General features: G+C 36.0%; 1 protein-coding gene across 4 annotated transcripts in view; it reads right to left on the reverse strand.

The window, feature by feature from the left end:
* The window catches only part of GOLM2 (golgi membrane protein 2), a 104,902-nt gene that overhangs the window by 30,444 nt on the left and 49,991 nt on the right, over positions 1-24,467 (reverse strand). For all 4 annotated transcript variants that reach the window (XM_042988984.1, XM_042988985.1, XM_007081752.2 and 1 more), the window contains exons 7-8: positions 11,305-11,403; positions 9,419-9,589 (exon numbers count right to left, since the gene is read on the reverse strand). In XM_042988984.1, coding sequence (XP_042844918.1) covers positions 9,419-9,589; positions 11,305-11,403 — 270 coding nt within the window. The remainder of the gene's footprint in view (positions 1-9,418; positions 9,590-11,304; positions 11,404-24,467) is intronic.

Here is a 24,467-nt window from a genome sequence, read left to right on the forward strand (position 1 = left end):
AATTTTTCCAAAACATCAAAAGTATAGAAGAGGTGGTGTGATACAATAAAAAAGCAGTGAACCTGAAGAAAAGGGACCTAGATAATAGTCCTGGTTAGTCCACTATTTACCTTAAGCAAATTAAACTCTCTGGACCTAATTTTTATTTTCTGTGAAATGAGGGAATCACATTAGAGAAGACTCTCAAACTTTAATGTAAATATAAATAAGGTCTAGGTAGGGCCTGAAATCCTTCTAATAATCACAGGTAATATGGATGCTGCTGCTCCACCGACCTACACTTTGAGTAGTAGGGCATTATATTATCTCTATTGGTTCCTTGTATCTTCAAAGTTTATTTCCAATAATTCTTCTAATATTTTGAAAGTTTTCGGCCAATATGATTTTGAGAAAGATAAAACCAAAAAAGAAAGTTATAAGGCAAAAAAAGAAAATTATAAGGCGAAAGTACATTTAAATAACAATTTCCCCTTATGACTAAATAGTGTTTGCTTTCTGAAAAATAAATATTTAATAAAGCCACTTTCACAGTTAACATGATAATATATCTTTCAAAATCCTTATAAAAGAATTTATTAGACATATGAATAAGCAATTTAAAGGTACAAGAAATGAGAAATACCAAAAAGTCAATTATAATCTACATAAAAGTGATATACAACTTGAAAATACAATGAAAAACAATCCCATTTTTAAATAATAAGAAAAAAAAACCAGTTAAATATTGAGACACCTATTTAACTTGGGAAGTCAGATATTCACTCAAAGAAAAGCAGAAGACTACAATGAAATATGAATAAATGGAGTCTTAGATGTAAAGGCTAAAGATAGTAAATAATACCACCCAATTTAATATGTAGATTTAATTCAATATACACTAAGGTTTCTGAGGACTACTTATAGAACTTGGTAAACTAAGTGAAATTCTTCTGGAAGAACAGAGAAAAAATAGATTTTTAAAGTTTTTAGGTTCAAATTATAATAAAGCAGTTTTCAAACCCATATGTGATATTGTGATTTATGATAAGAAATATATATTTGGTCTCCATCCCTTTTCTGGCAAAGAGCTCCTAAAACACTTGGAATTTCCTAAGGAAGGAGAGCCACAAGTGTGTCTTTTGTTATGTTAATGAGGCCACTATTGGAATCAGCCTCAGGTTGGAAACTGGTTGCCAAGACAACCATGTGACCTCCTAGGAGGGGAGAGGGGTTGGAAGTCGATTCAATCACCAATGGCAATGACTTCATCAATCATGCCTACATAATGAAGCCTTCCAAAAAACCCCAAAAGGACAGAGATCAGAACTTCCAGGTTGGTGAGGAGATGTGGGGAGAGTGGTACACTTGGAGAGGGCATGGAAACTGCACACTGTCTTCCCATACCTTCCTATGCATCTCTTCTGTCTGGGTGTCCCAAAGTTATACCGTTTTATAATCAACGGGTAATCTAGTAAATAAAAAGTCTCTCTGAGTTCTGTGAGCCACTCTAGCAAATTAATTGACTCAAGGAAGGGGCTGTTGGAACCTCAGATCTACCATTGTGGGACCCAAGGAATTTAACAAAAATCCCCTACCCCTGGACAGGCAGAGCAAGACTAACTCCATTTTGTGCTACACCCACCATCTCATGTATAACCCCCAATGACCTACTTATTGCTTAAGATACTCCCCCACCCTAGTCAAGCCACTGAGCACACCCTTACTGGAAACCGGCTCATATAGGAATGCGGAACCCCTAACCGCCAAAGAATGTAAACCCCGCCTTTTGCCCGCCAAACTTGCACGCCAATTCACTTGCACGCCAGAGTGACAGGCTAGTTCAAACAGTTACTATAGGGTAAATTGTAATTCAATTGGCCACCTGCATGTGGACTGGCATGACTATGCAACTTTCTGTGTGTGTTCCCTATAAAACTGCTACGCCTTTTAACCTAGGGGTCCAAGTCCCTGCTCCGCTGTGTCGGGTATACTTGGGCCCAAGCTCGAGCTTGCAAATAAACCCTCGTGCGTTTGCATCGGTATCGGCTCCTTGATGGTCTCTCGGGTTCGAAATCGGGGGCATTACACCATTAGTTGCTCAGAAGCACAGACAACAACCAGGACTTTCAACTGGTGTCTGAAGTGGAGGAGAGAAGAGCAATCTTGTAGGGCTGTGCCCTTAATCTGTGAAACCTGAGGCTATCTCCTGGTAGATGGTGTCAGAATTGAGTCGAATTGTAGGTGTCTGAGAATTGCTTGGTCATGTGGGAAAAACCCACACATATCAGAACTGGCATCAAAATTGTTACTATATGCTAGGGATAAGGACAAGAATGGGAAAAAATGGAAATTCTAGAGACAGGTTGAAAATAGTGCAATAACTTAATGTGTGTATGTGATAAACCAGACGTAAATACCATACCACAAAGGAAAAACAAACAATAAGAGTTCTGGGACAGATGGTTATCAGGATAGAGAAAAATTAATTTGGATCATTATATATTCCAAAGAGGTCAAATAATCAGGGGGAAAAATAAATGAAAATTGAGTAGTACATTTATGCCCTGATAAAGAACAGATGATTAAAAGAAATGAAAGTTCTCATAAGAGTCAAAATGGATATACCTGAATATATACAAATAAAAATCTCTAATGCATCAAATTCAGTTAAGTTTCAGGATACAAATCAACAAACAAAAATCAGCCATGATTGGAGAAATGTGGAGAAAGGGGGGCATTTGTGTACTAGTGGTAGTAATGTAAATTGGTACAGCCACCACGGAAAACAGTATGGAGGTTCCTCAAAAAATTAAAACTAGAATGATCCAGCAATTCCACTTTGGGTATTTATAAAGAAAATGAAAACATGAACTCAAAACAATATATACACCCCCATGTTCAATAGAGCATTATTTACAATAGTCAAGAAATGGAAACAACCTAAGTGTTTATGAACAGATAAATAGATAAAGAAGATGGGGCACCTGGGTGGCTTAGTCAGTTAAGCATCTGACTTTGACTCAGGTCATGATTGCATGGTTAGTGATTTCAAGCCCCCCATTGGGCTCTCTGCTGTCAGCGCAGAGCCCACTTCAGATCCTCTGTCTCCCTGTCACTCTGCCCCTCTCCATCATGCACGCTTGCACATTCTCTCAAAAATAAATAAACATTAAAAAAAAGTTGTGGTATATATATCCAATGGAATATTATTCAGTCATTAAAAAACAAGGGAATCTTGCCATTCGCGACAATATGGATGGAGCTTGAGGGCATTGTACTAAGTGAAAGAAGCCAGACAGAGAAAGGCAAATACCCTATGATTTCTGTTAGATATGTGGAGTCTTTGAAAAAGAAAAACCCCAAGTTCATAGACACAGTGGGCAGACTGGTCATTGCGAGAGGGGGAGATAGGGGTGGGAGGAATGGGGAAAGGAGGTCAACATGTATAAAGAAAACAAAATGCAGTTGATGTAAAACAGGCACAGAAATTTTGAATCATATTCAAAATACTGACATATATATGTGTATATATATATATATGTTTATATATGCTAATGTATAAGACAAGGGTATATTTTATATAAGGCATATAAAAACAGATACATAGCCATTATTTCTAGAATAATGAAAATAAAATCCAACATTCTAAATTTTAAGGTAAGACCCAAATATTACATATTTCTAGAAATTTCAATAAAAAATTAAAACCTCAAGAGCCAAGAAAAAAATTGGTCATATTTTTGTGTAATAGCAATGAACAATCTGTAAAGGAAATTAAGAAAACAATTAAATTTACAATAACATGAGAAAGAATAAAATGCTTAAGAATAAATTTAACCAAGGAGGCACAAGACTTGTGCACTGAAAACTATAAAACACTGCTGAAAGAAAATAAAGACACTCTAAATAAATGGAAAGATATTCCGTTTTCATGACTAAAAGACTTAATATTGTTCAGATGACAATACTTCCCAAAGTAATCTATAGATTCAATGCAGTGGAATCCATTTGGGGTGCCTGGCTGGCTCAGTTGGAGGAGCGTGCAACTTGATCTTGGGATCATGAGTTCTACCCACATGAGGTATAGAGATTGCTTAAATAAATAAAACTTTAAAAACACTAAAAATTAAATCTGAAGTGCCTTGGGGCATCTAGCTGGCTCAGTCCAGAGAACATGTGACTCTTGATCTCAGGGTCATGAGTTCAAGTCCTACATAGGGCCTACGTAGAGCTTACCTATTGGAAAAAAAAAAAAAAAATCCCCACAGCCTTTTTAGTGGTAATAGACAAACAGATCCTAAGATTCACATAGAATTATAAGAGATCCCAAATAGTCAAAATAATTTTAGAAAGAAGAACAAAGTTGGAGCACTCATACTTCCTGATTTCAAGACTTATCACAAAGTTACAGTAATGAAAACAGTGAGGTAGTGGCATCTGGGGAATAGAATTGAGAGTCCAAAATAAACTCATACAATTGATTTTCAACAAGTATGCTAAGAATGTTCAATAGAAAAAGAAGAATCTCTTCAGCAAATACTATGGGACAACTAAATACCTGCATATAGAAGAATGCAGTTGGATCCTTACCTCATATCATATATAAAAATTAGATGTGGTGGCTAGGTGGCTTAGTCAGTTAAGTATGTGAGGGTTGATCTCAGCTCAGGTCATGATCTCGTAGTTCATGAGATTGAGCCCCACATCAGGCTCTGTGCTGGCAGTGCAGAGACTGCTTCTCTGTCTCCTTTCTCTGCCCCTCCTACATGCATTCACACACTCTTTCTCAAAATAAATAAATAAACTTATTAAAAAATCATATAAAAACAGATGAAAACCCACACATAAGAGGCAAAACTATAAACCTTCTAGAGGAAAACATAAGGGGAAATCTTCATAACCTTTGATTTGGCAAAGGTTTCTTAGATATGACACCAAAAGCATAAACACCAAAAGAAGAGATAAATTTGGCTTCAACAAAATTAAAAACTTTGTGTATCAAAGGACACTATCAAAGAGTGAAAAGACAACCCACTGAATGGGCAAAAATAACTGCAAATCATTTATCTGATGAGGGTCTAGTATCCAAATATATAAAAGAATGCTTAAAACTCAACAACAAAGACAAACAACCCAATTTAAAAATGGGCAAAGTACTTGAGTAGACATTTCTCCAAAGAGGATATACAAATGGCCAATGAGTAGAGGAAAAGAAGTTCAATGCCATTAGTCATCAGAGAAACGCAAATGAAAATCACAATGAGGGGCGGCTGGCTGACTCAGTAGAGCAGGTGACTCGACCTCAAGGTTGTAAGTTCGAGCCCCACTTTGGATGTAGAGATGACTTAAAAATCTTTTTTTTCCCCAAGTTTATTTATTTATTTTTAGAGAGAAAAGGAGAGAGAGAATGAGTGGGAAGGGTCAGAGAGAGAGGGAGAGAAAGAATCCCAAGCAGGCTCCGTGCTGTCAGCACAGAGCCTGATGCAGGGCTCGAACTCATTAACCATGAGATCATCACCTGAGTTGAAGTCAAAAGTCAGATGCTTAACTGACTGAGCCATCCAGGTGCTCCCAAAAATAAAATCTTTAAAAAAAAAAAAGAAAGAAAACACAATGAGATACCACTTCACACCCACTAGGATGGCAATAGTGAAAAATAAAAAATACCCAAGAAGTATTAAGTGTTGGCAAGCACGTGGAGAAATTGGAATTGTCATGCATTGCAGGTAGGACTGTAAAATGGTAGAGCCACTGTGGAGAATAGTTTGGCAGTTCCTTAATAAAGCTAAACACAGAATTACCATATGACCCCGTGATTCCACATCTAGGTATATACTTGAAAGAATCGAAAATAGGTGTTCAACAAAAATTTGTAAATGAATGTTCATACAACACTATTCATAATAGCCAAAAAGTGGAAACAATTCAAATGTCCACCAACAGATGAATAGATAAGCAAAATGTATTCATACAACTGAATATTATTTAGCCATAAAAAATAAAGTATTGATATATGCTACAATAGAATGAACTTTGAAAACATCATGCTAAGTAAAAGTAGCCAGACACAAAACGTCACATGTTGTATGATTCCATTTATATGAAAGATTCAGAACAGATGAATCCATAGAGTCAGAAAGCAGATTAGTCTTTGCCAGGGACTGTGGGTAGGAGAGAACAGGGAGTGACTGCTTAATAGGTACAGGGTTTTTTTGGGGGGTTGATGAAAACATTCTGGAACTAGATAGTTGTGATGATCACCTAACATTATGAATGTATTAAATGCCAATGAATTGTACACTTCGGTGAATTGTACGTTTTTCCACAAAATTTAAAAATTATTTTTAATTAAAATATTTTGCATGATGATTAAATATAATAAAATCTCGTATCAGGAAAGGCAATGGAAAAGTAAAACTGTAGTAAAGATAACTGATAAGAGGTTAACATCTGATTTATTTATAAAGATTTGACACAAAGATACAGGATCAAACTCCAAAGCTGTCAGGCTAAGTGGTCAAATGGATGCACAGATTATATACCAACAAATAATCATAGTAAAATTCCTCATATAAAAATGGAGAGGCCACCAGAAAGTAAATGCTTATTAAAAAATATTTAAGGAATCATTATATTCTAAATGCCTTAGAGTTAAAAAGCCAATGTGGCCAGGCCATACAGAAAAAATTTAAACATGTCTAATGACACTGTGAAACTGTTCTACAGAACAGTCTGAAAATATGTAATAGGAACTATAAAACTGGTCAAGTACTTTGACCTAGTAATTTCAGTTTGGGAACTACTTTTAAAGGAATACACTTGGGGTGCCCAAGTGGGTCAGTCGTTTAAGTGTCCGACTCTTGATTTTGGCTCAGGTCATGATCTCACAGTCAGTGAGTTTCAGCCCCACACCAGTTCTGCACTGACATGGGGGAGCATACTTGGGATTCTGGGTCTCCCTCTTTCTGCCTCTCCCCCTCACAATCTCCCTCTCTTTCTCTCTCTTTCTCTCTCTCTCAAAAATAAATAAATAAACTTAAAAAAAATAAAGGAACACAAAAGTGTAAGCAGGAAATAATTTGAAAAAAAGGTACTCATAGTCATGACAACTAACATGAGAAAATATGAAATACTTTAAATAACCAATAAAAGAGTAGAGCTAACTGAACTATTATTATTGCCTAAACACAATCGAATATATGCATGTGTCTATATGTGTGTATATATGTATATGTCTATTTAAAATGACAACTGTGTAACTATTTGATAGGTTAAAATGTATGTAAAGATAATGCCAATGTAAATCACAAAACAGTGCTCCCAATGATTTCAACTTTATATATACACTGAAAAGAATTTGGAGTAAGAGTTTAAGACTCAACAGGCTCTTTTAAAGACGTTGTAGAGAATAATAATTTCCTGGCAATTATTTCCAATCACATTCTTTATCCAAATATCATTAAAAAAATACAGGTATGGCAATGATAAAAGGTTTTATAGGGTAAACTATAAGTTTAGTAGAAAGTATTAAGTGAATTAAGATATTGAATTAAGATACTTTGTTTTGTCCTTACTATACACCTCTTTCTGGTAAGGTAGAAGTTTTCAGGCCAATTCTTCAAGATTTTGAGAAAAAAAAATTTCAATATATTTAAAACATTAGCCACATTTATTTAATAAAAATGTTTTTCATATGATACTTCAGTAAACATACAAGGATACACTTTAAAATATCAAGGAAGGAAAGTCAGTTAAATGGATGCAAAGTATATCTTCATATAGATGAAGAAATATGAACTGTCAGAAGACCAATTAAAAATACTCTGAAGAGATTTAAAAAATGTAACGTTGCAGTCCTCACTGTATGAGCAACCTGCGCACAAATAACTGTGCAACACTGCTCTGAATAGTTGCTGCCATAGAAGCCATCATGGAAAGCAAACAAAGGCAAACTGCAGCTTGTAGACATTGTCTGTTCAGACCCTTCCACGTCTGAACAGACAGAATGTCTACAAGCTGCAGTTTGCCTTTGTTTTTATGAATCCTTCATTGCAGCACAGTAGAGAATATTGAAAGGAGTTAACATGTCTACTAAGAGGGGATGAGTTCAATAAAATACTACAAACATGTATAATGGAACATGATACAGCCACTAGTTGAAGTAAATTTTTATATACAGGTATGGAATATACTCCAAAATATACTGTTAAGGAAAAATAAAAATAAACAACAACAACAACAACAAAAGAAGTTGAAGGGAAAAAGCTTTGTAAAGCAGAAGCAGTGAAAAGTGTAGTTTAAGGGAACTGACCTAAGAGACACTGTCTGGTCCAAACCCTCTCGACTACCAGAATTTTTCTTATATTTCCTAAGAATCTGCCAATTAGAGAGTTATACAAATTAAAAGGTATTGTCCACCTATCAAAATTGATACCTCTGAGATAATTAAGGAGTGATATTTTAGTACACATTACTATGAATTTGTTCAATTTCTTTCACTTTTCTCCTAATACCTAAATGAAGCAAATTGCAATGGAAAGGAATGCAAAAGGAAGGAGCATTGAGCCTTCTATTATGGAAGTCCCTAGGTCTTTATATCTCCCAGAATCCATTTTTCAAAACTATTTATCTTCTCCTCCTAGTCAAAGTTTTAATTCATTAGCCTAACAAAATATATCTTTTCTCACTTCTCCAAAAATTTTTTAGTTATAAGAACTAATAGCATTTTTAAAATGTCAACTCACCTGAAGTTTATTATTTAATAGTGGAGAACGTGAGAAGATTTTTAAAGGCTTCTTTAAAATATCTCTATCCAGACTCAGTAGATTGAGCCTCTGACTCTTTTTTTTTTTTATGTTTATTTTTGAGAGAGAGAGAGAGCACATGCGTGCACGTGTGCGCAAGACAGAGAGAGAGTGGGAGAGGGGCAAAGAAAGGTGGACAGAGGATCTGAAGCAGGTTCCACACCAACAGCAGAGAACCTGATGCAGGGCCTGAACTCAGGAGCCTTGAGATCATGACCTGAACCAAAGTTGAATGTTTAACCAACTGAGCCATCCAGGCACCCTAAGTCTCCAGCTCTTGATTTCTGCAGTTTGTGAGATCAAGCCCTGTGTTGGGCTCTGCACTGACAGCACTGAGTGAGCCTGCCTGGGATTCTCTCTCTCCCTCTCTCTCTGCCCCTCCCCTGCTTGAGCATGCTTTCGCACTCTCTCTCTCTTAAAATAAATAAACTTAAAAAAATAAAATAAAATATCTCTATCCATTTAAAACTTGCTTTCCTTTTAATTTTTACCACCATCACACTTTCTCTTTGTATGCATATAAGTTTACTATACATTCATTAGACATTATAATAATGATGACCTTAATTGAGCCTTATAAACATATTATATTTAAAGAAATCTTTTCAGCATAACATTCATCAACTGATTCTTACTTTGCTTCAACTTATGGAAATCACCGACTCTATCCTTGGTAGCCTGCTTTAGTATATCTGCTTGAATTCTGGGTATACTTTCCAAGTTCGGGCCTGGAATTAAACGCTGAAGAGGATTGGAAGGGTTCTGCTTTGAAGTTCCAGGATTTCCATTGTGGTGTCCATGAGAATCTATGGCATAAAAACATCAAATTAAGGTCCTATTTTGCAAAAGAATTTCACAAGACCTGCTTAGAAAACGTAAGACACACTGTTGTTTGATATTGAGTAGTCAGGTAGCTTTTTTTTTTTTGGCTTTATTATCAAATCTTTAATCAAATCTTACAGCCAATGTGATTTTAGCTGTGTGAAGTCTACTAATCATTCTTAGGTAAGTATCTCTGGTATTGATTATAAATAAACCTATCAGCCAAAGTGATACATAGTAGAAACCTGAAGATTTAACTGGCATTGAGACTTGTATCTTTTTCTTCCCTAAGTTTTTCTAACTCTACATTGTTATCAGAAATCTCTAGCCTCTAAGTCATTTTCACCTACACCGTGACTCACAACTGTTAACTTTTTTTTTAGTTTATTTATTTTTAAGTAATCTCTATACCCAGTATGGGGCTTGAATTCAGGACCCGGAGATCAAGAGTTGCATGCTTGTCTGACTGAGCCGCCAGGTGCCCCATGTTAACTCTTGATTCTTTTTTTTTAAGTTGATTTACTTATTTTGAGAGAGAGAGAGAGAGAGTGCACGTGCAAGCAGGGGGAGGGGCGGAGAGAGAGAATCCCAAGCAGGGTTCTCACTGTAAGCACAGAGCCCAAAGCAGGGCTCAATCTCAAGAATCATGAGATCATGACCTGAGCGGAAATCAAGAGTCAGATACTTAACTGACTGAGCCCCAACTCTTGATTCTTTCTTATTGGAAACTCCTGGATATAACTTTTCTCTTCCCCAGTCCCCTTTTCCCTCGTCAAAGCCTTCATTTAGATCCTTATTATAATTAACTTTAATCACATCAATTCTCATTTTAGGGGAACATTTCTATAAAATCAAATAGGTATTCAGTAGAAAACAAACATACATTCATAAGTATGGAATAGGGAGTGGAATATAGATGGATGTAGTAGTTAATAGAAGGCCTCTGTGAAATAAATTTGAACACATTTTGAAGAGAGTAAATACATATAGACTGGCAGAGATGAAAGGGAATATAGTCCAGAGTGGCAGAACAAATAGTTCTTTTGCTCTTAAAAATGCTTTAGACAAAGTGAAATTTTATTTTTACTTTTTTAAGTTTATTTATTTATTGAGGTGGGGGGAGGGGCAGAGAGAGAAGGACCTATCAAATTCCAAGCAGGCTCGACACTGTCAGCGAAGTTTGACACTGGGCTCAATCTCACAAACTGAGAGATCATGACCTTAGCCAAAATCAAGTCAGATGCTTAGCTGACTGAACCACCTACATGCCCCCAACAAACTGCATTTTTAAATGATTATCTGTCCCTGAGTTTTGATCAATCATTGCAAAATATTTAACATTAACTAGAAGAATGAATGCTACTTCACCATGCTGTTAAATGACATGTTTTATTCCCTATATAACAATACTTGACCAGTAAAATGGTTTTCAAAAAGAATTTTAAGGCTAAGACTTCAGGGGCACCTGGGTGGCTCAGTCTGGTGAGAGTCCAGCTTTGGCTGAGGTCATGATTACATGGTTGCTAAGTTCGAGCCCCACATTGGGCTTGCTGCTGTCAGCACAGAGCCCGCTTCAGATTCTCTGTCCCTCTCTCTGCTCCTCCACTGCTTGTGCTTGCTCTCTCTTTCTCTTTCTCTCAAAAATAAATAAACATTAAAAAAAAAAGAAATTAAAAAGAAAGAGAATAAGACTTCACACCTGGAACCATATTTGGGGAGAGAGGTTGTCCAGTCGGAATATGGGAGATTGCTTGATGACTTTCATACTGAGCAACAGAAATAGAGGGTTTCTTTAAAGCTGAAAGAAAAAAAGATCCATATTATTCCTATCGATATTATGTTTTTTAAAAACCAACCACTATGAATAAATAAAATTAAAAAAAATAAAAACCAACCACCATGAACCTATTTACACTGCACTAATCCTATGATGCTTATTTTAATTTTGTAATCTTTACAGTTGGCATATTAACTAATTTATGGCTAGTAATTGATACATTGTATTACACATCACCAGTTTTGGTGATCAGTAAATCTGACCAGAATATAAAATAGTTAGAACTCTACATTTTGTTCACCACTATATCCCCAACACCTAGAATAAATGGCACATCACAAAAGCTCACCTAAGATTTGATGAATGAATAAATAAATGAATCTGTTCACATACAAGAAGATCTTTTTCTATGGATAGTATATATTTATTTATAAATAAAAATAGACATTTACAGATTAGGTGAAGCAATGAGAATATGTTACTCTGAGATGCTCAGATTTTAAATAAAAACTACACATAACTGATGGAACAATTTGAATTTTATTTTTGAAGAGGGAACATTTACGTTTTGTACCAAGAGCTTTACTAATAAAGATGTACACACTTCTAGTGACGACTTTATTCTCCTTTACAAAATGAAGACAACAGGGAAAGATCATGTTCCACTCACTACCACTAATTCCATTGCTTCCTTGGGCAGCTTAACATGATAGAAAGTCAGAGAGCAAAGAAGGAAACGGAGACAGTGGCAGAGACAATGCTGTGTTTTCCTATTTCATCAGATTTTTCCTGGGCACAGAGGAAGATCAGCCTTCTTTACACTTAGGAGCCAAAAGACTAGGTTCTGACTGTGAGGATGTAAGTGAAACTGAACATACCACTTCCATGTATGATGATAAAATCTGTGCAAATCACATAAGATCTCTCTTCCCTTTCTGCCACAACTAAGGATGCTACATATGAAGATGATATCATATGCTGGAAAGAGACACTGCTTGGAGGAGAGCTACAAATCATCATCTGACCTGCATCAGGCTGTAATATGAACAATAAATAAATCTTTCTTGTTTTAAGCCACTGCAGTCTGGGGGCTCTTTGTTAATATATCACAGCCTAATCAATTCTAACTAGTATACTTGGATTATTTTCACAATCCTGAAAGTTTATTTCAATGAGTGTATTTCATTTATTATTACATAGATTTCTAAACTTAAAGCCCCAAGGAGTTTAAAATTCACTCTAAGAAAGCAACCTATTCAAATTTACAGAAAGTTGAGATTTTCTATATCTCATGATATTCCTATTACCTTGTTCCTATTTCTAGCTTCAATGTCCAACACTCACTTCTGCACATAAGACAGCTAAATAACAATCAGCTAACATCTTAAAAGAGCAATACTTTGCTGGGTTTAATTAACACAATTTTGATTTGCTAACAGACTCTGAGGACACTAAGCATCTGGTAGATATATTTGGAAAGAGAAGTCAGTCACAATCCACAAATCTGTTAATCACTGTTGGAGCCTAGCTCTGTCCAGCACTACTCAAACCGAAAGACAAAAGAGGGCATCTTCACTACTAAATAAGAAGTAATTATAAATGTCCTTAGCTTTATATAATATTGCCTCATGCTCAAGAACAAGGTGAATATTTGGAGGCAAAGCTATGATTCATATAGGTGACAAAAAATAAAAAATGCAGGATTAAAAAGAGCCTCTGTAAAATACCCAGAGGAGTTTAGAACTGATATAGCATAAACAGAGTAGTAATATGGAGCCTTATAAGTTTGATATGAATAACACATGTTCCCAGAGAAAATTTAGAAAATCAAAAAGCATGAAGGAATTTAAAATTAGCTATAACCACTGTTATCATTTCAAGACCACCTCTCTAATGTTTTGTGGGTTTGTTTTTTTTTTGCTGTACATTATACAATACACCTTAAACAAAAGTAGGATCCTATCATACAAACAACCTTATAATCTGATTTTTAATATTTTATACATATTTTTCTTTGTTATCCCATTTTCTTCTATAACATTCCCAAATGGTAATGCTGAATCAAAACTTCCATTTTATAATTTATTTATTTATTTATTTATTTTTAACGTTTTATTTATTTTTGAGACAGGGAGAGACAGAGCATGAACGGGGGAGGGTCAGAGAGAGGGAGACACAGAATCCGAAGCAGGCTCCAGGCTCTGAGCCATCAGCCCAGAGCCTGACGCGGGGCTCGAACTCACGGACTGCGAGATTGTGACCTGAGCCAAAGTCAGACGCTTAACCGACTGAGCCACCCAGGCGCACCAAAACTTCCATTTTAATGTTACGTATACTTCAACTAAAAAAGTAATTAAAAAAAATGAAAAAACACAAACAAAAACTTCCAATGTAGCTAGAAAGATCTGGGTAAAGAACTGCCACAGGGATCTTGGAGACCCATAAACTGCATCAGCAAAGCTAGCTGGTGAACAGACTTTTACTACTTAGGAAAAAGAAATGTGTGTTCTATAAACATTTTGGTTTCTATGTTTTTACATTGACTTTTTGTTCACTTTCCTTTTTTGTTTCCTTGCAAATTTCCTTTAAAAAAACCTCAAGCCTTGTTTTTGTTGAACTAAGGAAAAAGGTAATTTACTTATACCAGGGCAAGATAGTTAAAGGCTTCCCCAGGGGTCAGAATGTATACTTATATTCAGTGGTACCAAAACAGATGAAGACCTAGAAAACTACTAGTGAGCCTGGAGACAGGTAGAATGCTAATCTCACTCTCCAATTATCTATAGAAAAGTTCTACAGACTTTTTTCTATACACATATAAGTATCTAATGTTTATTCCACAAAAATGAAATATTATTCTTGCTTTCTTGTAACTGGCTTTTTTCATTAAAAAAATCATAGATATATTTTTATGTTAATAAATACAGCTCCACATTATTCTTTTTAACAACTACATATCACACTTTATGGATATAACAAATTTAACGAATTAACCCTCTTTATAATGCTTATATAGCTCTCAATTTGTCATTATAAACAATTTTGTGTTGAGCATTTTTATTTATTTTTTTTTTTTTAATTTTTTTATTTATTTTTGGGACAGAGAGAGACAGAGCATGAACGGGGGAGGGGCAGAGAGAGAGGGAGACACAGAATCGGAAACAGGCTCCAGGCTCCGAGCCATCAGCCCAGAGCCCGACGCGGGGCTCGAACTCACGGACCGCGAGATCGTGACCTGGCTGAAGTCGGACGCTTAACCGACTGCGCCACCCAGGCGCCCCAAGCATTTTTATACCTACATGATAAATTCTCAAGGAAGTACTAAGCACTGGGCTATAGCTACAGGCACTTCTTAAATTAAGAGAAATAAAATAATAAATGTGAGCTTAAAGACAATAGAAGTGTGGGGGAAAAATTAGACACTAAAAAGACTGCAAACAATAATTGCCATTATTAAGGAAAAGTACCAAAGATAAAATGACAAAGCCTAGTAATGATAAAGACAAAACACAGGATACAAAGAAACTTGGAGCACAAAGCTTTTATCCTATGACTAAGGCCCCGGGTTTTACACTTTTTTAAAAAGGAGAGTTATCAATATGGAAATTCAATCATTCAACAATATTTATTAAATGCCTATTAGATGCGGGGCGCCTGGGTGGCTCAGTCGGTTGTGCGTCTGACTTCAGCTCAGGTCCTTAAAATTGTTCAAATCTTCCAGTTTCTGTCTTACAGAAAAGCTTCACAATCCAGTGACTATGACTATGGAAAAGTAATATGGTATAAATAAGCAATGGACCTCTATTCTGGGAGCACTTTAGTAATACAGATACCACCCTAGACATACTGAACATGGGGGGTGGTACCTAGGTATCTATATTTATTAAAAGCTCCAGAAGTGGTTCTGTTGTATCACCAAAAGAGTCAAAGACAGAATAAAAAGCATGAGCTTTGGAGTCAGACAGACCAGGGTTCAAATCATGACTCTGTAATTTATCAACCATATGATTTTGGATTAGTGACTAATTTCTCAAAGCCCCAGTCTTCATCTGAAAAACAGGGATAATGCCATTTATCCTGCATGATAGATTTGGAGACCAAGTGAGAATATTAGCTACTGCATTATGATACAAGCCTAGCAAATAGGTGTTTTATGTACACTGAAGTATTTTAGAGTCAAAGTTAAGTATTAATCCTTAGAATGAAGAAAGAATCCAAGGTTCATGTTGAAAAAACAGAAACATTTAAATGTAAAGCTACTGGCCCTAACCAATTTTTTGAGCCTCCTGATTACATAGTTTGATCACACTTAGATGAGTCCTAATGAATGTTTACTTATAGTAACATTTTGGGAAGTGATGAAACGCTATTTGGTAAGTGCCCATAGAAATATTAATCGTCCCGAAGCTGAACATTAAATACAAAACAATGATGTAACATTCTTAATGTTACTTTGCTCTGCATAAATGAACAGATAGAACATGCTTATAATTATTCAAATATTGGCCAGTGGAACCATCTCAGCTTTCTGAGCAATATAGGTACATGTCAAAAGAGATTATTAAAAATGATGTTTTCGGGGCACCTGGGTGGCTCAATCGGTTGAGCGTCCGACTTTGGCCCAGGTCATGATCTCACAGTTTGTGGGTTCGAGCCCTGTGTCAAGACTCTGTGCTGACAGCTCAGGGCCTGGAGCCTACTCTGGATTCTGTGTCTCCTTCTCTTTCTCTGTCCCTCCCCTGCTTGCACTCTGCCTCTCAAAAATAAGTAAGCATTAAAGAAATTTTTTTTAAATATCCCTCAAAAATGAATATGAAATAAAAGAGTTTTCAGATAAACTAAGCTGGAAAAATGTGTTGTTAGAAGACCAGCATTTCAAGAAGTGCTGAAGGAAGTTCTCCTGGCTGAAAGGAAAATAATAATCAAGATAGAAATTAATATCCACAGGAAGGAATGAACATCACTGGAAAAGTTAAACATGTGGTAAATATAAGACACCATAATATTCTCTTCTCCTATTTTCTTAAAAGGCTTTTTTTTCTTTCTTTTCTTTTTTTTAGACAGAGAGCGTGAGTTGGGGAGAGGGGTAGAGAGAGAGAAAGAGAATCACAAGCGGGCTCCATGCACAGCATGGAGCTTGACATAGGGCTGGCTCCTGAATCATGATCTGAGCCAAAATCAAGAATCAGCCACTCAACCAACTGAGCCACCCAGATGCCCCTTAAAAGGCTTTTTAAAGCAGAAATAATGCTGAAAATATTGGGACTTATATCTAAGTAAAATATATAACAATAATAGCATAATGGATGAGGCAAGGTAAATGGAATTATATCTTTGTAAAGTTCTAACATTTCACATGAAGTACTACAAGATAATTTCTAAATAGACCATGACATATAAAGGGTGCATATAGCAATCCCTGGAATAACCACTAAAACACAATACTTTAGAAGTGTAGTTTTTAAAAAATGAGAGAAACAGGCAGCAATTAAACCCTCAAACCCAATGGATGCTAACTATCCTATTCTCCCTGGGTATTTTCTAATTCAAGACCCTATTTTGATTCCTTTATTCCTAATTGTGGCTACTATAAATTGTGGCTTCATAAAATATGACAATGAAAGAAAGGTCTTTCTTTTTTTAAGTTTATTTATTTATTTTGAGGGGGGTGAGGGGTAGAGAGAGAGGAAGAGAGAGACAATCCCAAGCAGGCTCTGTCAATCCAGAACCTGATGCGGGGCTGGAACCCATGAACCATGAGATCATGATCTGAGCCAAAGTCAAAAGTTGGATACTTAACTGACTGAGCCACCCCAGCGCCCTGAAAGAAATGTCTTTCAATTACAAACCAAAGTACCATTAGAAGTTTATATATTCTTGGTAGCAATTTCCAGGAATAAAATTTGATATGCTAATTTAAGGAAAAAAAAGCCCAATTTTATATAATTTGTTTCTTTGAAACTTTTTTCTTGAAGGGTCAGATAGTGAATATTTTAGGCTTGGAGGCCATACTCAACTCTGCTGTTCTACTACAAAAGCAGCCATAGACAAAACATAAATAAATGAACAAGGTAATGTTTCAATAAAACTATTTGTGAAAACAGGCCAACCAAGCTGTAGTTTGCCAATTCCTGTCTTACAGGATGTCTAAGAGATAAATTTATTTAAGTATATCTACAGTGATTTAATTTGATAAAAGTTTTCTTTTTAACTTTATTTATTTATGTGAGAGAGAGAGAGAGAGAGAGAGAGAGAAAAAGCACGAGTGGGGGAGGGGCAGAGAGAAGAGGGAGACACAGAATCCGAAGCAGGCTCCAAACTCTGAGCTGTCAGCACAGAGCCAGACACGGGACTGGAACTCATGAACTGCAAGATCATGACCTGAGCTGAAGTTGGATGCTTAAGCGACTAAGCCACCCAGGCGCCCCTCCTGGTAAAAACTTTTGATGTATTTAAATTTAGATATTTCTTCTAAAAGCTCTAATCATTAGAGAAAGAATCTTAACCAAAACCAAAACAAAAACACTAACTACATTTCCTCTTTAAAACAAAATCTTTTTTTTCCTCTCAAACATCACTATAACTACCTCTCTTTAATTTTTAACTTTATTTTTTATTTTTTAAAATTTACATCCAAATTAGTTAGCATATAGTGAAACAATGATTTCAGGAGTAGATTCCTTAATGCCCCTTACCCATTTAGCCCATCCCCCCTCCCACAACCCCTCCAGCAACCCTCAGTTTGTTTTCTATATTTATGAGTCTCTTCTGTTTTGTCCCTCTCCTTGTTTTTACATTATTTTTGTTTCCCTTCCCTTATGTTCATCTGTTTTGTATCTTAAAGTTCAAATATGAGTGAAGTCATTTGATTTTCGTCTTTCTCTAATTTCACTTAGCATAGTACCCTCCAGTTCCATCCACATAGTTCCAAATGGCAAGATTTCATTCTTTTTGATTGCCAAGTAATACTCCATTGTATATATATACCACATCTTCTTTATCCATTCATCCATCGATGGACATTTGGGCTCTTTCCATACTTTGGCTATTGTTGATAGTGCTTCTATAAACATGGGGGTGCATGTGTCCCTTTGAGACAGCACACCTGTATCCCGTGGATAAATGCCTAGTAGTGCAATTGCTGGGTCGTAGGGTAGTTCCATTTTTAGTTTTTTGAGGAACATCCATACTGTTCTCCAGAGTGGCTGCACCAGCTTGCATTCCCACCAACAATGCAAAAGAGATCCTCTTTCTCTGCATCCTCGTCAACATCTGTTGTTGCCTGAGTTGTTAATGTTAGCCATTCTGACAGGTGTAAGGTGGTATCTCATTGTGGTTTTGATTTGTATTTCCTTGATGATGAGTGATGTTGAGCATTTTTTCATGTGTCGGTTGGCCATCTGGATGTCTTCTTTGGAGAAGTGTCTATTCATGTCTTTTGCCCATTTCTTCACTGGATGATTTGTTTTTTGGATGTTGAGTTTGATAAGTTCTTTGTAGATTTTGGATACTAACCCTTTATCTGATAGGTCATTTGCAAATATCTTCTCCCATTCTGTCGGTTGCCTTTTAGTTTTGCTGATGGTTTCCTTTGCTGTGCAGAAGCTTTTTATTTTGATGAGGTCCTAGTAGTTCATTTTTGTACCTGTCTTTCATTTTTAAAAAATTATTTAGTTCTTGAATAGGTAATTTATCAAATTAAGAAACTTTTGAAATTTTGAAATATAAATCCAAAAGTTCAAAAGATTGTATGTTGAAAAGTAAATCACCTTTTTATCTCTGTCCTCAGTCTTCTTTCCCAGAGGTAATCAATATTACCATCTAGAGCAGCACTGATGCAATGATGAAAATGTTCTATACTTGCACTGTCCAGTACAGTAGCCGCTAGCCACAGGCGATCCTTAAGCACTTGAAGTGTCGCTAGTTTGACTGAGGAACTGACTTTTTAGTATTATTTAAGTTTGATGTAAAAATAAATACATGTGACTAGTGGCTATTATATTAGACAGTGCAGATATAGAAAAATCCTCCAAGAGAAGTGGTTTTCAACCTTAGTTACATAATACAATCACCTAAGGAATACTTACACATTCAGTGGCCAAGCTGCATTTCAGACCAAACACATCAAAATCTCTGGAGTGAGACACACGCATGAAATTTTTTTTTTAACTCCCCAGTGATTCCAATATATAGCCAAGGTCAAAAACCTCTATTCCAGAAAATTAATTATCTTGAGTAGCTCTATCTAACGCATATTAAAAAACCAAAAGGAATAACTTTTTCTAAGTTATTAATTAGAAAAGAACTTCTAATTTTTCAGGTACATAAAAATTTTTGTATCTACCAGAATTTTCCCCAAAGTAAATCATTAGAGGCAATTTTTACTATGGGATTAACTGGACCTTAAAACTAGAAAAAAGTTTCCAAGTAATAAATAAGATTTTTTTCTCTGTTGATATTCATGACATGATGAAGATACTTGCATTACAAACTACTAAAGAACACTCAAAGATCAGTAAGGAAAATAGCAAAAATCCAATAGAAAAATGGGCAAAAATGATTACCAGGTAATTCATAGAAGAAGGAAACCAGAATGGCTAATAAATATGTGAAAAGATGCTTAAGGTCACTAGTACCATAGCACATTTAAGCTAAAATAAGATAGCATTTAATAACTATCAGATTGGCAAAAAAATTAAAGTATAAAGTATAGCAAACTGAATCTTAGTGAGGATGTGGACAAACAGATACTGTCATATATTACTAGTAGAAGTATAACGATATTCTATGATGCAAGAATTCTTTAAAATTTTTTTTTGAAGTTTATTTATTTTTGAGGAAGGGAGAGAGGGAGGGAGGGAGGAAGAGAGAGAGAGAGAGAGTGCGCACATGAGTAAGGGAGGGGCAGAGAGAGACAGAGGGAAAATACACAGAATCCAAAGCAGGCTCCAGGCTCCAAGCTGTCAGCACAGAGCCCGATGTGGGGCTCGAACCCACAAACTGTGAGATCATGACCTGAGCTGAAGTCAGATGCTTAACCAACTGAGCCACCCAAGTGCCCCGATGCAAGAATTATTTTAATTTCATATCCTTGTACACAGTTTTGCAACCATTGTGCTAAGAATTGTTTATGGGTTACCAGTGTATTGAGCTATTGATCTCCTCAACTCTTAGGGCCTAGGACAGCTAGATCCCTAGTCACATTTTCTAGCCAACAGCAGCCTCACCTTTATAGCTCAATGTTACTAGTCAAATATCAGTATCTAGAGACTTTCATGTACATAAAAAGACATAAACAAGAGTGTCCACTGTGGTATTGTTTGAAATAACAAAAAACTAAAAGTGGCCTTAATGTTTATTATAGGTGAATGGATAAGTTATGGTATATTTATACAATGAAATAATTATAACTGTTAGAAAGCCACAGGAATAATATGGGTAAGTCACAAAAGCATAATATTGAGGGGGAAAAAAACAAGGTATAGAATAATATACACAATAAGACACCATTTATTTAAAGTTTCAGGCAGCAAACAAAATAATACTTTATAGTTTTATAGATGCTTACAAATGCAGTAAAAGTCTAAAAACATATATGGAAATTGATACACACCAATCTCAGCATAGTAGTTACCTCTGGGGAAGAAGAGGCGGGAATAGGATCTGGTGGGTACACAGGGAGGCTTCAACTTATCAGTAATGTTTTATTTCTTTAACAATAACATCAATAACAGAAATATCTGAAACAAATGTGGCAAAATGTTATGTTATTTTTGTGGTTTTCTTCTGGGGGGGCAGTAGGTACTTGGCTACTATATTATCCTAGTTTCCTGTATGCTTGGAATGTTCTTTAATCTAAAATAGTTTAAAACTAGTGATCTAAATGTGTAACTGTCTAACATCACAGGGACCTACATACCATAAAGGTAAATATCCAGGTAAAGAACAGTATGGGTTAAATGATAAGATTCCTGTAAGATCTTGGTAACCAACTCAAATCAACATTAAAAACAAACAAAGCCCACTGGGGTTTGGCTCTATGGTTTGGAGAGCTGAGAAGTTGAAACACTGTGCTAATCATAAGCACATGATATACATACTCCCTTGACTGTTTCAGAGCCACATTTTAAGATAGTTCAGCACTGCTCTGCTATGGTTTCTAGTATAGCCCTGGCTATCATAAATAAAAGTCAGTAACACATACAAATCTGTTTTAAAATGACAAGGACTTGTTTCTCCTCTACTTCTTCTGTGGGGTTACTGCCTATAAGGGACTCCACATATACACCAGAATTTGTACAGGCATTAAGAATTTTGGCATAGACTACATCACAGAGAAAAGACAACACTCAGTAAAAGGAATGACAAGAAGGTAACAAATATGTTTCTAATGATGTGCAACAATCATCACAATAACAATAGTAACTAAAATTTAGATAGCACTGGCTATGTGCCAGTCACTGTCCTAAGTGCTTTACATTTAAATCTCACATTCATGCTATGAGGTTGGAACTGTTATCCTATTTCATAGATAAGGATAAGAGTAAATAAATAGTTGTCACACACTTGTTAAAAGATGGGAGTCAAGGGTTTGAATTCAGGCAGTTTAATTCCAGATACCATTGCCTCACCATTAAGGATATTCTGGTAATTCAACCATACACATTTACTGGGACCCTGTTATGTGTAAAGCACCACGCTAGGAGCTCAAGGTACAAAGATATGATAGGGCTTTCCTTTGTGTAGGCATCTGACTGATTACACACCTCAAGGTTTCTTTTCACCAGTTACTATATCATAATAATCTGTATACTCAAAATACTTATCTAAATAATTAAGGATAACTGTTATGAACAATGATCTTCAAAGCAAAGCACCAACAGTTTAAAGAGGTTCAAAAATTAATCCAAAGGACTTCTGGTTTCTGGTTCTGTATACATGTAAGGAGCTTAGAAGTTGCCACTCTAACCTAACAACAAGTGAAAAGCTAATAAATAGGCTGAAAAATCAACAATTCTTTTTGGGTAAGAGAAGAGGACACAGGGCAAACCAACTATCCCTAAGAACGGAGACACAGAAAGGTGAATATAGGGAGTCATGACATACAAAAGAGATTCAGGAGCAGAAAGTGCCAGGGTAGGAAAACCTGAACTGTAACTGATGCTCAGTTTGGACAACTCACTGGAGGCTCAGTGTCAACAACTCAGAGAGAAAGATTTTGGGGGGACCCAGTCATAGGGAGGCTCCCTACAATATTGTGAGATTTACCTTCAGGGGCTCAACTACATTCCTGTAGTAAATATTGGGGGAAAAATTCCCTCAGGCAGGAAGAGGGGAAAAGGAACCATTTAGAAATACACCAGAGCACTTGGTTCTCCTTAAAAAGGCCTGCGCTTGGGAGAAACTAGCTAAATAGAGCCTAACCTCCTGGGGCTTTATCAGAGCCTAAGTGACCTGAAGAAAAATACCAAACTTCAGCCCCCTCCAGCCTTCCTGTCCCACCTCAGGAGAAGGCAAAATACTGAGAAAAACTTGTGAAGTTCACAGTCCAGAGGCATAGACTCACTGTAAAAGATTAGAAATCACAGGACTATAGAAGACTTCCCCTTCGCCCACACCTGACTACCACATTACTAAAGGCTTACTTACAGCAGTTACTATTACCTGGTACATCATGTCTGACTATCAAGCAAAAATTACAAGGCATACCAACAACTATGATTAATGTGCTAAAGACTCTAATGGATAAAGTACAAAGGATGCAAGAACAAATAGGCAATGTAAGCAGAGAGATGGAAATCTTAGAAAGAACCAAAAAGAAATGTTATAGATAAAAAAACACTATAACAGAAATGAAGAATGCCTTTGATGGGCTCATTGTAGACTGGACACGGCTGAGGAAAGAATCTCTGAGTTACAGGGTATATCAAGAAGATCCTCAAAAACTGAAAAGCAAAGAGAATAATGGGAAAAAAAACAATAATATCTAAGACAAATATAAGTGTAAACACATGCATAATGGGAATACTAGAAGGAGAAGAGAAAAAAGATCAGAAGGAATATTTAAAACAATAATGACTGAGAATCCCCCCAAATCAATGTCAGACACCAAATCATAGGTCCAGGAAGCTCAGAGAACACCAAGCAAACTACATGCCCCCAAAAAACTACATCACAGCATATTATTTCAAACTACAGAAAATCAAAGATAAAGAAAAATTAATCCAGAGGAAGCCTCTAAATGCCATGACAGTGTAGACAGTGTCTACATATACAGATAATTTTAGTATCAATGATAATTTACACAAAATGTATACATTTTTTGTGTTCTTTCCATTCTAAACTCTAGTGCTACGACCATTATATGAATCAATACGGCTAATTCATACTGTAAAAATCAGACATGAATTTGTTGGCATCTTATCAAAAGTATTATTCATCTCTATTCATTCTAATGAAATGGTTGTGTGCTTTAAAAAAAAATTTTTTTTAATGTTTACTTTTTAGAGAGAGAGAAAAACAGAGTGCAAGCAGGGGAGGGGCAGAGAAAGAGAAGGAGACACAGAATCCAAAGCAGGCTCCAGGCTCTGAGCTGTCAGCACAGAGCCTGATGTGGGGCGTCAACTCACGAATCAATGAGATCATGACCTGGGCCAAAGTCAGACGCTTAACTGACTGAGCTACCCAGGCGCCCCTGTGTGCTTTTTTTAATCAAGCAGAAGCAGCAAGATAGGATTTTTGCCCTATTAAAGCAATTCATATGTGAAAGACATCTGAAAACCTCTGTCTGATAAGGACAATATACCTAAAAATGGTCTAGATAAGATCTCTAAGACCTCTTGCATTCCCCTTTCATGTTACTCTAATTCTGGAATCTTTGGTGGCCAGGTAATAAATTATGACAGTGGACCAATGAGAAAATAAATTGAGACACTACACACTTAGAGTAGCAATGGTAACATTTTAGCTTGAAAACTAGACAAAAAGGGTGAAATTTATAAATTTCAACACAAACATATTTTTGTATATATATGTGACATGAAAAATAAATGCATGCTTGCTCACATATCTGAATTGGGTATTTC

This window comes from Panthera tigris, chromosome B3 (assembly GCF_018350195.1).
Source record: "Panthera tigris isolate Pti1 chromosome B3, P.tigris_Pti1_mat1.1, whole genome shotgun sequence".
Taxonomy (NCBI): Eukaryota; Metazoa; Chordata; class Mammalia; order Carnivora; family Felidae; genus Panthera; species Panthera tigris.